Source organism: Stegodyphus dumicola, chromosome 11, assembly GCF_044657685.1.
Source record: "Stegodyphus dumicola isolate Sdum_Otavi_A_Nest chromosome 11, ASM4465768v1".
Lineage (NCBI taxonomy): Eukaryota > Metazoa > Arthropoda > Arachnida > Araneae > Eresidae > Stegodyphus > Stegodyphus dumicola.
Genome location: NC_140778.1, coordinates 158646686 through 158663202, shown reverse-complemented (window position 1 = coordinate 158663202; position 16517 = coordinate 158646686). Strand labels below are relative to the sequence as shown.

Here is a 16517-nt window from a genome sequence, read left to right as displayed (position 1 = left end):
TGGTGTCGAACTCGTAACACAAGCCACCATAGCGCAAGTCTACGATAAATCTTCTTGGCAGCAGAGCATAGGTGCAAACGTTACACAAACTATCACTAGCTCAGCAGTAGTCACATGACTGCCGCCACACCCCTGATAGGACAACGCTAGTCTTCTGTTATCGCATCCTCACCCGCCAGACAGATTTCGGAGACAATGCGTGTCAATATTTTCTTATTTTTACTGTACTGTATCTGGTAAGAGCGGAATTAATTCCTGCTGTAAACCAGAATATGCAACCAAAGCATCAAAGCAAACGTGACACAAAAGGTAGTAGTGAGCACAGAAGAGACCAGGGAATTTAAATTTCCATCTCGTAGTGTGGTGTATTATTCTGTCTCTTTTATGCAGCTGTTCAATTAGGAAACCGAAGCTTCTAGTATTATCATAAGAGTGATTATCCCAGTTATTGTAAAATTCGTGTGCGATATCAAAGGTTTCAGTATTTCTAAGTTTAATTTTGAGGTCATTTTGAATAACCTAGGTTTTGAAAACCCACAGAGCATTCAATAAATTCCGGAGACATTTATTTTGCAGACGTTGAAGTAGACTCTGTTTGTTTTTGTAGCGGCTGTCCGCCCAGTTTTGTGCAGCATGTAGCATAATAAGTGACATTGCCTGTTGATAGAGGACACTTTTTTTCTTAGTTTTGAGCTTCTGCCAATGAGTGGGTATATACTTAAAAAAGTCTTTTGAGCTTTCTTGTGAATATGACTGATGTATCTGAAGGAAATTCTTTCATCGAGCTAGACATTTAAGTATATAATTTTGAGGTCAGCTGACACTACACAGCCATCCATCTTGATGTCACCAACTTCCTCCCAAGAAGGTGCTTTCTAAATTAGATAACTGAAGATTTTATTAGCGTGTTGTGGTTGACTGACTTGCAGAGCAGCGTAGTATCGTCTGCTTAGCAGTGTGGTATCATTAATGCTACCTTATCACGCTAAAGTAGCATTAACATTTTTTGGCATATCATAAATGTAGATATTAAAAATTAGAGGCGCAAAATAGCTGCCTTACGGTACACCAACGAGAATTTTCGTATGCTTGAAATATCGTCCTTGATTTGAACTTGACAAGTTCTGTTATGCAGATAACTGGCCAATAAGAATGATTGTATTTGGCGAAAAATTGAGAACCATCTTTTTGATAACTAGGCCATACTGCCACATCTTATCGAACGTTTTCTCAATATCAAGGAAAATTTCTGCCTCTGTTTCTCTTTTAACAAAGGCATCACAGAAATACCAATGGGTCTGTAATCAGTAATAATAACAACACTGAGGATTTGTATCTTCCATTTCTGATATGGTCTCTCCGTTCACATTGTCCTGACTGTGGTTCCATCGGATTCTTTGACTTTGTTTTTCTTGAGCAGTAGAACAGATTTCTATTTGCATTCCATAGAATTTATTAAATTATATTAAGCTAGGGTTTCGTGTCTAAGAAGATAGTGCCTAAGTAGAGAATTAAATGATCAAATCAATGCAAACAAGCCCGTTCGCGTAATGGCAAACCGCACATTGAGTTGATCAATGTTAAACGAATTTCGTTTACTGCCCATGCCCAGGATAGAAGTTGGCGCAATTACAACTATGGCTCAATTTTCAAAGAAGATAAATACGGTATATGGTTGATACTGTGTTATCTGGGCGTAAACATTTCGGGATTTTAAAACTTGTCAGGCTGTAAGTTGCTTCATTACTTAAAGTGTAACTATTGATTGTAAAGTACGCAAATTTTGGTTTAAGAAGGGTTACAAAGCAGGAAAATCATTACAAGAATATATTAGCTGAATGCCTATTAATTATACATCTGAGGAATAAAAGCAATTGAGCATTTACCATACGTTCCATTCGTATTTACTTTAGCAAATTAAAGAATAAATCCTGTTTAAATTACTGAATTAAAGTTAAATAAGTGCGTTTCATTGGAATAATCAATACATACATATAAAACAGCTCAAGTATCTGGGCTGATGCCTGCTAGGCATTCAGACTGACCCTATTTCCAAATAACCGATATTAAATGTAATGTTTATTAACACAATAAACCAAATGAAATGAAACAGAAGCACATGCGATAAGCACTAACAAATTTCCGTAGTATTCCAAATGCAAAACAGTAAAACCAACATGACTAACACGTCGTTGTAGAGTTGCTTATGCCACCCCCCTTAGTCTCCAGTATTTCCCCCCACGCCAACGGTACATTGCTGAGCATGCGCAGTAAGGGGAATTCGCTAACATTGATGAACTCAATGTGCGGTTTGCCATTACGCAGCCCGTTCGCTAGGGTAACTTCTCATTAGAAGGCATTCTTTGTACATGACATATGCTTGCGCACCATGTTCATATAGGGAGTTTCATATATCATGGGACAAACTTGGAGGGGTGGGGGAGCGTACTAAAACATGCGTTAGGAATGTAGGGTCTAAAGTGATGGGCAAAAAAAATGACTCGAGAGAAAAATGTGTTTATGTACAAAATCAACGCAAAGTGCTTCTTTGAAGCGATACAGTATTCACAATAAATGTTCAAAAAAGGGAACACTAACAATAATAGGAACTACACCTGTGATTGGCTGGCAATGCAGCAGTAGAGGGCGGTAGTGAGCCGAACAAACCACGATCCGATGCATCAGAGGATCATTCGCAACTCTGATGTCGAAAGTGATGGGTGAGTTAACGCACAGGGAGAAAGCTGACATGCATTTCATGTATGGTGCTGCTAATGGGAACGGCAGATCAGCGCTACGGCTGTACCAGGAACTGTTTCCGAACAGGCATATGCCGAAGCACACAATGTTTGAGAGGTTGCATCGGTCTCTGTGTGAAAATGGGTCATTTGAAGCCACCTCTGACACTAGGAGCGGAAGAAGAAGTGCAACGTCGCATTGAAGAATCAATCTTGAACATTGTGCATGAATCACCTCAGACAAGTACAAGAGCTACTGCACGTCATCTGCAGCTGAGTCATTCCACCGTTTGGAGAGTATTGCATGAAAATGGTTTGCACCCATACCATTTGCAGAGGGTCTAAGAATTGCAAGAGACAGATTACCCTCTTCGAGTTCATTTCTGTCATTGGTTCTTGAAGCAGTGTGCGGCGCAGGCGGATTTGCCATCGGATGTGCTATTCATGGACGAGGTAACTTTCTCACAGGACGGCATCTTCAACAGCCACGACATGCACATGTGGGTAACTCATAATGCACACGACACACGTCCACATGTATTCCAAACCCGCTTCTCCGTGAATGTGTGGGCGGGTATTGTTAACTACTACCTCATAGGCCCATACCTCTTACCTACTCGTACAAATGGCTTGTGTTATCATATTTTTCTGAAAGAGGTGTTACCGGAATTGCTGGAGGATTTTTCGACTGTCGTTCGTGATCGCATGTGGTTCCAGCATGATGGTGCACCAGTCCATAACCACGTGCGGGTCCGAAATTACTTTGATGGGACATTCCCGGACCGATGGATTGGCCGTGGTTCGATGGCCACCCCGTTCGCCAGATTTTTCCAGCTTGTATTTTTTTATGAGACCATCTGAAGAGCATCATTTACGAGACTCCCGTTGACACACTGGTTAACCTCGTTGCACGCCTATCCATTGCGGCTGCAAGAGTGCGCGAAATGCCTGTCATTTTTCAAAATGTTCGTCAATATCTTCTGCGACGTTACCAAGTATGTATTACTGCTGGTGGTTGCAATTTTGAACATTTATTTGTGAATACTGTATTGCTACAAAGAAGCACTTTGCGTTGATTTTGTACATAAACACATTTTCCTCTCGTGTCGTTTTTTTGCGTTCTTGCCTTAACCCGTCACTTTAGATCCTACATTCCTATAAAAAATGCATGTTTTAGTACGCTCCACCACCCCTCCAAGTTTGTCCATGATCTATGAAACACCCTGTATATACATCAGGGTGCAGACACAAGGTCATATTATGTATGTGAGTATCTCTCTTGTTAATAAAATCTATCTAAACCTCGTTAATAAAACATCTGATGTGGACACCCCATGACTTCCTTGTACGGCCATTACACAAATTACGCATATTTTTTGCTGCACCTCGTTTAAACTTGTTTCGAATTTCATTAGAGATACATTTCTATTTCAGTCAATTCAGTTCTCACTTCGCGGTAAGGCAAAAACATGTAAAATCTCAATCGTCGTTAAAATTGTAAAATACAAAAAGCCTAAAGCACCAAATACAGTTAAGAACAGTTTACAAAATTTTTAAAAATTAAAATTACAGTTTCTACAGAAAAGCAATTCAGTCAGCGGACAGGGAGACAAAATTTTAGGTGCACAAAATTGAACATTAACACTAGCCAAAAAGATACTGAAGTCTGCGCACCAGCTAAATTTAATTCGCTATTCTATCAAGTGTTTCAAATGTAAACAAATGGGGTTCTCGTTAGGCTTCGCTCTACTTAGACTCTTACATTGGTGATAATTCCACAGCTACTAAATGCAGCTTAACTAAAGGCATAACCTTACCCGGAACATAAAGAACAACATAATTCAATCCCTTTTAAAATAAAAAATGCTCCAGTTACCAACGTATAAGAATAAAGAAACTGAACTCCCCCAACCGGTTAACATAGTGGCAATGTGGCAATATATATATATATATATATATATATATATATATATGTCTGTGTGTGTGTGTGTGTGTGTGTGTGTAAAATATAAAAAAAAATACGATGGCTTTGCTGTTTGCGAACCAGCAACCTTTAATTAATTTTCTGCAATTCAGGATCGTCCCCTAACCCAGTACCTGCTAGAACATTCACGCCTATTGCATAACCTCCTCATATAAATGCTGCGTCATAAGTTTTCTACATTTCTCTAGAAGCTACTCTGTTACATAACCTTTCATATAAATGCTGCGTCATAAGTTCTAGACAGATGCCTTCTCGCCTTCGTCCTGCTAACGCTTCCGCTATGCTCCTCTTTCTTTGTTAGAACGTTGTGATGTATTAAAGTTTAAAGTCAGTCGTATCTAATAGTTCAATTACTGAATAAGTTATTTGATTAACTTCATCTGGAAAAAGTCATCTGCTATAAATTAAAATAAAGATATGCTTGCTGTTAAAAGTGAAAAGTCCTGAGTCGTCATTTTACTCCGTGTTTCAATCACCCCAGCTTCGTTAACCATCTGCCAGAACGTGTAATGGAATAGCCTCACCATTCGCCCACGATGTGTTGGAATAACTGAAAACATTACAGTTATTAATTAGTCGACAGGATGTATCCTCTACGTGGGAAAAAAGCTCCTGGATTTATTTATAACGCGCTTCTAAATTCAACAGTGGGTCAAGGACAGTGTGTGATCGTCTGATGCTTGTGCTTCTTTTCCGGCGATTCTTAAGTACTTTCCCTCGTCTCCAAAGTTATGCGTTTTATCAAGTGCTTCTAAAGTTATTGATTTTAGTGTTCAAATTGATGTGTATGCGAACTCTTAAATTCAAGATTTTGTGATTGGAATGTTAACACGCTCAAAAACGGCAAAAATGTCAACTGATAAGAAAGAATCCGTAGCTATTGTGGATACAATAAAATTCCAATTTCCTATTTTTGATGGCACAAGTACAAATTTTCCAATAGACAAATATCTTCTATTGTTTGAAGAGAAATGTGCCGCAAAGAACATTCCAGAAAAGGAAAAGAAATTTGTTTTCTCAGAGTGTATTAGAGGAGAGGCTTTAGCCCTCTATTTACGTGATTGTTTAGATAAAGACTGGGACAACATAAAGGCTATTTTCGAGACATACTTCAAAACATCGGAATCTGTTACTTTTAGTGATTTTGTATCTTTAAAATACGAGAAATTTAATAATATTGACGTTTATTTTCGTAATAAGTTGAAATTAGGAGCCAGCTTGAAACTAACAGATTCCACAATGGTGGAAGCACTTACGGAAGGACTTCCTGAACCTCAAAGAATGCTGTTAACAGTGCAAAAAATAGACATACCGAAAGACTGGATTACTCTTGCTAGGAAACTGTTTCCAGTTAAGATGCGGTTAGATGGTCTAGAAAATAGTAATTACCAATTTGTTTCTCCAAGGCAAACTGTTCCGAGGTGCTATTATCCCAGACCAGTGCAAGCCACTCCTTATCAAAGTTTTCGTAGTGTGAGACCTTTTAATTATCAACAAGTGCAATACCGACCTCTACAGTATGCGTATCGGCCAATTCGATATCCACAATTACCTGCTATTAATTATAACACGGTTCCTAAAAGAGAAGTTAAAAAATGATATTACTTTAAAGTGAATGTCCAAATTGGACAGGAAAAAATTCCCAGTATCATTGATACGGGATCGCAAATTAACGTTTTACCGTTAAAATATTTTAACAAAATTGGTGATAAATTTAGAGAACTTTTATTGAAATCTCATGATAAAATATTTTCAATATCTAGTCAAGTTCATATAGAGAAAATAATCAAAGTAAAGTGTAAAGTAGGTAAAATAGAAAATAATGTGATATTTTATGTAGTAGATTCAAATTTGAATTATTTATTGCTTTCATCACCATGTGTTTCATTATTTAAATTACAATTGAATTTTTATAATTATGAAGTGTATCAGCTTGGAAAACAGGTAAGTAAAAATGTTAAAGTAGACAAGTTTTTCCAAAATAATTATGTATGTAAAAATGATATCAGTGCTGAACAATCTAGTAAATATTTTGATAATAGCGAAAATTTTGTATGTAAAAATGATCTTAGTTCTAAAAATTGTGGTAATTATTTTGAAAATAGTAAAAATTCTGACAGTAAATTACAGAAATTGTTGAATGATTATAACCATATATTTGCAAAAAGTAAATATGATATGGGTTTTATAAGGGTTGAACCTCCCAGAGTTATATTAACTTCTGAATTACCAATAGCCTATAGACCATATAGAGCATCTCCTAAAGATAATAGTGAAATTAAAAAACAAATAAATGAATTGTTAAAAGCTGGAATTATTAAACCTTCTTATAGTCCTTATGCTGCTTCTGTAACTTTAGCTTATAAGCGAGACGAGCAGTCCAGAAGCAGATTGTGTATTGATTTCAGGAAGCTTAACCAAATTACTAAAACTGATTCTGAACCTATTCCTAGAATTGATGCTGTATTAGATCAATTAACAAATGCAAAAATCTTTTCTACATTGGATTTGGCATCAGGCTATTGGCATATAAAATTAAATGAAAAGGATACTGAAAAATTGGCATTCACTACAAATTTTGGACTGTATGAGTTTACTAGATTACCTTTTGGTTGGAAAAATTCCCCAGCTGTTTTCCAACGAGCTCTTAGACAAATTTTAAACAAATATCAGATTCAATTTGCTTTAAATTATTTTGATGATATTATAGTATTCTCTCCAAATTTTGATGAACATTTAAATCATCTTAAAATAATATTTGATATATGTGAGAAAGAGAATATAAAATTAAAACAATCTAAATGTAATTTTGCTAAAGAAAAAATAAATTTTCTAGGATATGAAATTCAAGCAGGTAAATACCAGACCAGTAATGCAAATATAGAGGTTATTAAGAAATTGCAACCCCCTAAAAATATCAAAGAATTACAAAGATTTTTAGGAAGTATTAATGTTTATCATAAATTTATTCAAAATTATGCTAAAATTAGAGCCCCATTAACAAATTTACTTAAGAAAGATACTCCTTATAATTGGACTGATGAATGTCAAAAAGCTTTTCAAAAATTAAAAGATGCATTGATTTCTAGACCTATTTTAACTTTGTTTAATCCTAAATATCCCTGTCATGTATTTGTTGATGCGTCCAAAGAAGCTGTTGGTGCTGTTTTAAAACAAGAACATCCTGATGGTAGTTTATATCCAATTGCTTTTCATTCTAGAAAATTAAGATCTTATGAACAAAATTATGCCATTACTGAGCTGGAATGTTTATCTATTATTGATGCAATTGATAAATTTTATTATTATTTACATGGTAACCATTTTACTGTACATACTGATCATGCTGCTTTAGTTTGGCTTAAAAATATAAAACACCCTACTGGTCGTCTATTTAGGTGGTCTTTAAAATTATCTATGTATGATTTTGATATAAAATATAAAAAAGGATCTACTAATGTTGAAGCTGACATGCTCTCTAGAAATCCTATGTGTCAACATTTAAGATTGCAAGTTAATTTATTATCATTAGAAGAAATAAAAGAATATCAAAATTTAGATAATGTTTGTAATACTAAGTATAGGAAAATGAATGATGTCTTAACTATTAAAAAACAGGGATTGTACAAAATTGTGATACCCATGTCTCTACGCACGAAATTACTTGAAAAGGCCCATATACAATTTGGTCATATTGGTGTATCATCTATGCTAAATTTGTTATCTCCAAAATATTATTGGCCAGGAATTGTTAAAGATGTTAGAAATTATTGTAAACATTGTGAAGTATGTCAGTTTAATAAGAAAAGTAAACAAAAGAAATTTGGTTTAATGCAAAATTTACCATCAGTTAGTGAACCTTTTGACATATTATCTATTGATACTGTAGGTGGTTTAAATTATTATAATTCTACTAAAAAGTATGTTCACATAATTATTGATCATGCAACTAGATATATCTGGACTTTTGCTTCCAAAAGTGTAACTACAGATACTTATATAAATTGCTTAAAACAAATTTTCCAAATTCAGGTCCCTAAAAAGATTTTAAGTGATAGGAACGCTGCTTTTGCATCTTCAAAATTTAAGCACTTTTTAAGGAATCATAATGTAAAACAATTGCTAACTACTGCAAATAGACCCCAAACTAATGGTAAAATTGAACGTGTTAATCAAACTATTATAACTAGATTAAAATGCAAACTAAATTCTTATCACGGTAATATAGCATGGACAAAATTATTACCCCAAGTAACTGAAGAGTATAATAATACCCCTCATTCTGTAACAAAATTCCCTCCATCATATTTAATGTATGGAAAATTACCTTATGATTCCTTAATTCAAAATCAAGAATTGTATCCATCAATAGAAGAAGCCAGAAAAATAGCTCAAAAGAGATCTGATGATTATCATAATGTAAATAAAGAAAGATATGATATTCATTTTAAACCTAGTAATTTTAAAATTGGTGATTTAGTAATGTATGAAGAATTTCAATACCCTAATACACGTAAATTATCCCCTCCATTCTCAGGACCTTATAAAATTTTAAAACAATATTCTGAAGTTACTTATGAAATAGATAAACCTAATCCTTTAACTAAAAAGAAATCAGAAATTGTTCATTCAACTAGATTAAGATCTTTTAATCCAGCAAGTGAGTTTAAGTTAACTGTCCGAAATAGTAGAATTCCTATCTCTGTTCAAAATTAAAATTAATTTTTTTTAAATTCTCTTTTAAACATTTTCCTGATTATGACCTTTAATACCTGATTTAGACTTAAACCCTAACTATGACAAGTTATTTTCCTGACTATGACAAATTATTCTCCCGATCTTGACCTTTTATATCTTTCACATCATTTGAATTATTTTGTAGCAAAAATTTTCTTCTTATTGTAGGATAATATTTGTTTCTAATTTACAACATTATAAAAAAGACTTTAACTTGATTATACAAGTTATCCGTCTTATAATTTTGATTTTATATGATCTTTTATTTTTCTAACACAACTTTGAGGTAATGTACAATGCCAAAAACCAGTTACCTTCTATTAGGCAACGGAGGGTTTTCGATATTTGTACTTAGCACCCCCCAACCATCAGCAAGTAATCACGCTGATCTGTTGGCGAGGACATGCCATAGTGTTAAAGTCAAAGTGTTCATTTTCTAGTGTATAATTGTATTATTTATATTGAATTGTTTTTCGAATAAGTATAATATTTTGTATTGAAGTGTAAAACATGTCAATCTTTATGATGAGAGGAAAAAATGCATCATATTTGTGAACTATCAACATGCATCATATTTGTGGACTATCTGGCATTTAGAGATTTTACCAGATATTTTCATTCTATTCGAACTCTTTTTATGAAAAAGGACTTTCAAAAAAAAAAAAAAAAAAAAAAAAAAAAAAAGACATTTTTAACAAAATTGAGGACTTTTGTAATTATAACTTATTTATTTATCAGTATTCCATATTTATTATGTTATAGTCTTAAAATTAGTCATATATTGTATATTTATTTATAACTCATTGTTTTAATGTTCAAAATTTCATATGCTATAAAGTCAAAATTTTATATGAGAAAGTCATGAACTATGATAGGCCATAGTTAAAGCTTGTACGCTATGTTCTGGATGTTTTCATGTCTTTTCTCATACTTTTGCTTCACTCCTGTACTAATGCTTTTCTCACCCCGGCCTCTCTTTTTGACGGGGGGGGGGAAGATGTAAAATATAAAAAAAAATACGATGGCTTTGCTGTTTGCGAACCAGCAACCTTTAATTAATTTTCTGCAATTCAGGATCGTCCCCTAACCCAGTACCTGCTAGAACATTCACGCCTATTACATAACCTCCTCATATAAATGCTGCGTCATAAGTTTTCTACATTTCTCTAGAAGCTACTCTGTTACATAACCTTTCATATAAATGCTGCGTCATAAGTTCTAGACAGATGCCTTCTCGCCTTCGTCCTGCTAACGCTTCCGCTATGCTCCTCTTTCTTTGTTAGAACGTTGTGACGTATTAAAGTTTAAAGTCAGTCGTATCTAATAGTTCAATTACTGAATAAGTTATTTGATTAACTTCATCTGGAAAAAGTCATCTGCTATAAATTAAAATAAAGATATGCTTGCTGTTAAAAGTGAAAAGTCCTGAGTCGTCATTTTTCTCCGTGTTTCAATCACCCCAGCTTCGTTAACCATCTGCCAGAACGTGTAATGGAATAGCCTCACCATTCGCCCACGATGTGTTGGAATAATTGAAAGCATTACATATATATATATAATATAGGTTAGGTTTGGGTTCAACTTCCTCTTGAAGAGATTTGTCTCCTGCCTGCTCAACAATTATTCACTTTATGCAACATAATTTAGTCTTGAAAAATTCTTTAAAGTTTTTAGGATTAATTTATGGATTATTAAACATTATTAATTATTAAATATTTTTCGTGTATTAAGATGCTTACACTTAATTTACATATGCTTTCTGAATCTGAATGATATTGCAAATTAGTTCGGAGCAATAATTAATCTTTTATTTGCTTACAATTGGATTTTTATAATTTAAACAATTAAAATAACTTTATATGAATGAGATAATGTTTCTGTCTTTGTTAAATTCAAAATATGTATATATCTTTGGTACGGACGGAGGAGACGAAAAAGGGAGGTGCACAACTAGATGTTATAGCCAATCCCATATACGAAACTTCACCGTTCTATGGCTATTCGTTTTTGAGTTATGCGAGATACATACATATGTTACGTGCCTACGTACAGACATCCCTAAAAAAGTCTCTTCTGAATTTATTATCCATTTTACAATCTGTTTTAGAAAAAAAGAATCCTTTATTGTGTCCATACGTACAGATGTCACGCAAAAGCATCATTCCAATGAATTCGAGATCGGGATGGATATTTTTTTTGAAACATGTTACCCGAAAGTTTTTGCGATTACAATACTTCCTTAACTTCGTACGAAGAAGTAGTTACGTAGCACTTGCTTTAATATTCCTTTTAAAATATTGTTCATTTCCTATTCGCTTATTTTTGAGGATGCGTCTGTGGTCCAAATTCAAAGTTTTGCTTTTTCAGTAGTGGGGATAAACACTGCAGTTGCGAAGATGGCTATAAGGAGAGACTTGGAGGATGCGACAGTGAGTAAAAACTTTGAAATTGCCTAAATTATTTTAACGATTTAAACAGATAAATGGTGATTTTTGCAGATTTTAATGATATCGCAGATTTTACAAAAAATCTAACGTATTTTTTATTTCATGCAATTAACTGAAAGAATTATTCCAAAAAGAAGCTCTCATGGCACAATAATTGTGAAATTTCTGTTGTTCAATAAACTAAATATATTTTTACTATCAAAATATGATGATATGTTTTATAAGTTATTTACATACCATTGGATATATTGAAAATTATATTAGTGAACTTATGTGTAAGAGTCTCCTGTGCTTTTAGACGTTTTTTAAATTAAGATAAATTGAACAGAATAAAGCTAATAATTCCTTCCATTCTTAAATAATATAGTATTTATAAAACTGCAGGCTTAAAATTAAAAAGCATTCTTCTGAACACACGCGTATTATTTTTTAGGAAATTTCGTAGAAATAAATTTAAATGAAAATGTTATTGTGTTTATGTAAAATTTATTACATACTACTAGTTTAATTTTTGTTGAGTTTATTAGCAAGCCACCAAATTTAATTTCTTTTGAGTTTATTTCAGAGGTTTACACTAGTAATATTTTCTACTGCCTAGTTTAAACTACTAAATTATAATAACAAAATCAACAATCAGTAAGATAGATTAAGAGCACAAAGGAAAAATCTACCTTTTTTTGCATAAGTACCTCTAAAATAATTCAGTTGTTTTTTTCTAGACGCGGTCAAAGCTTTGGCTACGTCTAGCATCAGGATGGCGACTCTCATTTTATTATGTTTCTTTATGTTGTTCATGGTCTCATTTATTTTGTTTCTTACAAATGCTGGTATGTTTTAGGGATTTGACGAATCGCCAAGATAGAGCTAATATCATCGCTCATTCTATCAATTTTCTCCTGCCATATGCTTGCTCTATGTGAATCAATCAGATGTTTGATTCGGTGATATAACCGATTTTAGTCACAGGGTCCCAGGTCTGATGTTTGGTGACAATCTGTGCTCGTATTGATTTCGATCAACACTCCTTGCTGCTTCAGGATTGGCATTCCTGAGAAAATTTGAGAACATATTAACTGCACTGTCAATATCCTTATTTGATTTTATGGAGCCAATATTTAATGAAGACGTCATTAGAATAATGGGGAATAAGTCCCAATCAGTAATTTGCACTGGAGTTAAGTCCTTGGGCTTACTGACTTCCAGATAGGCTAGAACTGGCACGTGATCAGATGTCATGTATTCACAACTGATAATGCCATTGGTACATTAAGTGTATAGACGAAAAAAATCCAAAATGTCCTGTCTCCCGTTTATAATGTTACGTTGACTCCTTCGGCACATGGAGATAAACTGGGTTGTTGCTCATAAAATCTGTCCATTATAGTTTGTGTGATTACATCCCCAATCACTATGAATGTCGTTCATGTTGGCACCTAAAATTGTAAATGAAATTGGTTGCAGTAGACCATACAGGTTAGTTGTCTTGCTTATTATAAACTGCAATAAAAGCCACTGGGCTGATTTTCGGCAATTTTATAACTGTTTTAACCGCCTCCAATAGGTTTCAATTGTTCGTACTTCTGAAGCATGACTTAAATTCCATTTCACATATATGATTGCTGCACCACCACGGTGGTGAAACCTATCGCATCGCTGAGAGGATTTGGCGTAGGTTTCTAAGATACAGTTTGCTAAAAAGTATGAAGCATGATTGTAAATTCGGTTTCATATATATCATAGCTCCACCAGCATGGTGGCGAAACCTATCGCACTCAGCAGTGGGGTTGGCGTGGGTTTCTGATATAGATACTTTGATGGTTTGGTTGTTTATTCTTGTGTTCAGCAGGAAGTTATCCTGTTCTTATCACCGAATACCCCTAGGGTCTTCACACGTAACGGTTCTTCATAAATTCTTTCACCATAAAGATGCGACATGCTGCAGAATAATTACCTAAATAATTTTTAAAGTTTTACGACGGACTAAAATTCTTGAACGCCATATTGGAAATATTTCCTAAGGCGAAGTGAAATAGCGTAACAATGAAATAATTTTTTTTACAATAAAATTTCACTAAAATTATAATATTATATGTTGCTATTGTTATTGTTAAAAAGCGATAAATTCTGGTTGACAATGACAGATATATTGATGTTAAAAATGATGGCATCTTGGAAACGACGATTAACATGGCAGATTCTGAGAGGTTAAAAATACTGAGATAGCTGTTAACATCAAATATAACTAGCTCTAATTCGTTTCAGCAGTTAACTACAATGTGGAGAGACTGGAGGAGATTTTCGTTTTCTTTTCAGTATGCATTTGTGGAGCGAACTCAACAGATTGCGAGTTTAATGAAAAGGGAGATAAAAAATGCTGGTGTGTCGATGGATATTCCGAAATGAAAGGAAAATGTAAAGGTGATAATTTACAGTGAATTCATTTTATAATTTAAAATTTGTGAAAACTGTGTTTAAATGAAATTCGAAGTATTAACTGTGATTTAACTATTTTTTAGAATGCAGCTGTGGTGACCACGGGAAGTGTACTTTCAACGGCGAAATCAAAACCTGCACCTGTGATAGAGGATATGCAAACAAAAATGGGAAATGTGAAGGTCAGAAACCATATAAAACTATATATTACCCAAAGTAATTTTATTGAGAAATAAAGTAAAGGCAGAAACTTACCATAAAATTTCGGAAATAAACCAATCCATAGACAAACCGAGAGGTAAAACGTTTGTTTCAAAAATTCAGCTCAAACTCAGCAGAACACGTGTAGAGGTTAAATTTGTAATCAGCGTATAAATCCAGCTAAATACTCGGTCAACCGATCCAACAAGTAGTTCATTCAGCCAGTTGGTTTTCTTATTTAGCCAAACTATTCAAACAATCTGAAACTGAGTGCTAGTTCTCATTCATTCGTAAAACAGGTCAGAAATGACAATCTAATCCAGGGCTATCCAACCTGCCACCCGTGAGCCACAAGTGGCCCAAAGCAAATATCAATGAGATCTATGAAACAATCGCGAAGCACAAAAAAATATCAAGACTTTACTGTTGCCGTTTCCTGCGGACCAGCTGCTCACTTGGTGGTAACTAACTGTTGCCATCTGGTTTCGTGGCTAATTTTCAATATGGAAAGGCGGGTCATTTGACGCTCCGCCGTTGGATCGAAATAAGATATACCTTGAGTGGAATGGTAATTCCACTGGTCTTTCGACTTACGCGCAAAATTATTAATGTCATTCTGATATGTTATTAATGTTTACGAGGATATCAACCATGGTGAGGATATGAACATTAGTGTTTCCAGCGTTTTCGGATTTCAAACTGCAGTGGATGCAAATAATGCCATACTTTCAATTGCTTCAAGCTGTTATATTCTCAAATCCTATTTCGAGTTGTATGCGGATTATTTCCTTCATTTTACGCAATTAAGAAATGTTAAGTGAATAAGAAGGTGAAAAATCAGTTTAATGTTTCTCCACGTTGGACGTCGTAGCGAATAACTGTGTTTGAATTCTGATTTTATGTTTTTAAAAATCTTCTTTGTCCCGAATTTTATTGCTCTTGGTTTCCACAAAAAAAGGTAGGACATATTGTTATCGTGTGACGCATTTATTGTGGAGGTCACGGGCTTCCACTGCTGTTAGAAAATAATTTATATGGCCCAAAATCTCTCATCTTCTTCCAGTGTGGCCGAGGAAGCTGAAAGATTGGACACCATTTATCTAATCGTTCATAAAATGTTTCAATCATCAGCAATGTTATGAAAGGAGCTTACCTGCGAGATGACGATGTTAGGGGTGAAGAGGAGTGCTATGTAATTCTCTCATCTGTCTACAACAGAGAGAGAATTCGAAGGAGTGAAAATAATTCTGATTCAGTAATGTACTGAAAATAGTTCAATTTCAGTAATATAAATTGTAATGAATCAAAACAAAAAATATCCGAACGCTTTCACATTATATATTACGTCCACAGGAACTTTTTTTTAAAGTTTTGTGTGTTACCTTTATTTATTGAATATCATGTTCTTGGCACTTAAACCCCACAAAATTCAGTTCAACAGCAATATCACAAAATATTTGAAAACAGCATATCTTTAAAATTTTCCGATAGACAGTCTGGCGCACTGGAGATAAAAATGTTTTTTCCCAACAGTGCTGCCATTGCTCGCTTTGGAATTGTTTTGTTAATCAAAAATCCTTTAAAGTTTTACGAAATATGAAATGGAAAATAAAACAAATTCGGAATTCAAAAAGACAGAAGCTGGTCGGGAATGTCGGATGGTGACTCTTAGAACTTTGCTATGTACTTTAATGATCTGAATAATGTCATGTTTCATACAATTTATATATTTGTGATGTCATTGTCTTTTCACAAACGTTTTGAGAGTGTGGTCTAGGTAATCGTTTAGACATTTCGAAACTATTTTATCTTTGATGCTGCTACATGCCAATGAATTTTCGATACTTTTTTTGGTTAGTTTTCAGATACTTTTTTTTGGTTAGTACTTAAATACTTAAAAATATATTTGTAGATCGTTTATGTTGACACTTGTGATAGATTTCCTGGATGTTTATTTTGGAGAATGTATTTATTTTA

At 34.0% G+C, this 16517-nt stretch overlaps 1 protein-coding gene across 2 annotated transcripts in view; it reads left to right on the top strand.

Moving 5' to 3' along the window:
- The window catches only part of LOC118205481 (uncharacterized), a 370084-nt gene that overhangs the window by 15859 nt on the left and 337708 nt on the right, over positions 1–16517 (top strand). Inside the window, exons 4-5 of one of the 2 annotated variants that reach the window (XM_085826165.1) lie at positions 14220–14324; positions 14423–14521. The exons of the other annotated variant lie outside the window; for it this stretch is intronic. Of the exons in view, the coding sequence (XP_085682291.1) occupies positions 14220–14324; positions 14423–14521 (204 nt within the window). The remainder of the gene's footprint in view (positions 1–14219; positions 14325–14422; positions 14522–16517) is intronic. 2 annotated transcript variants of the gene reach the window in all.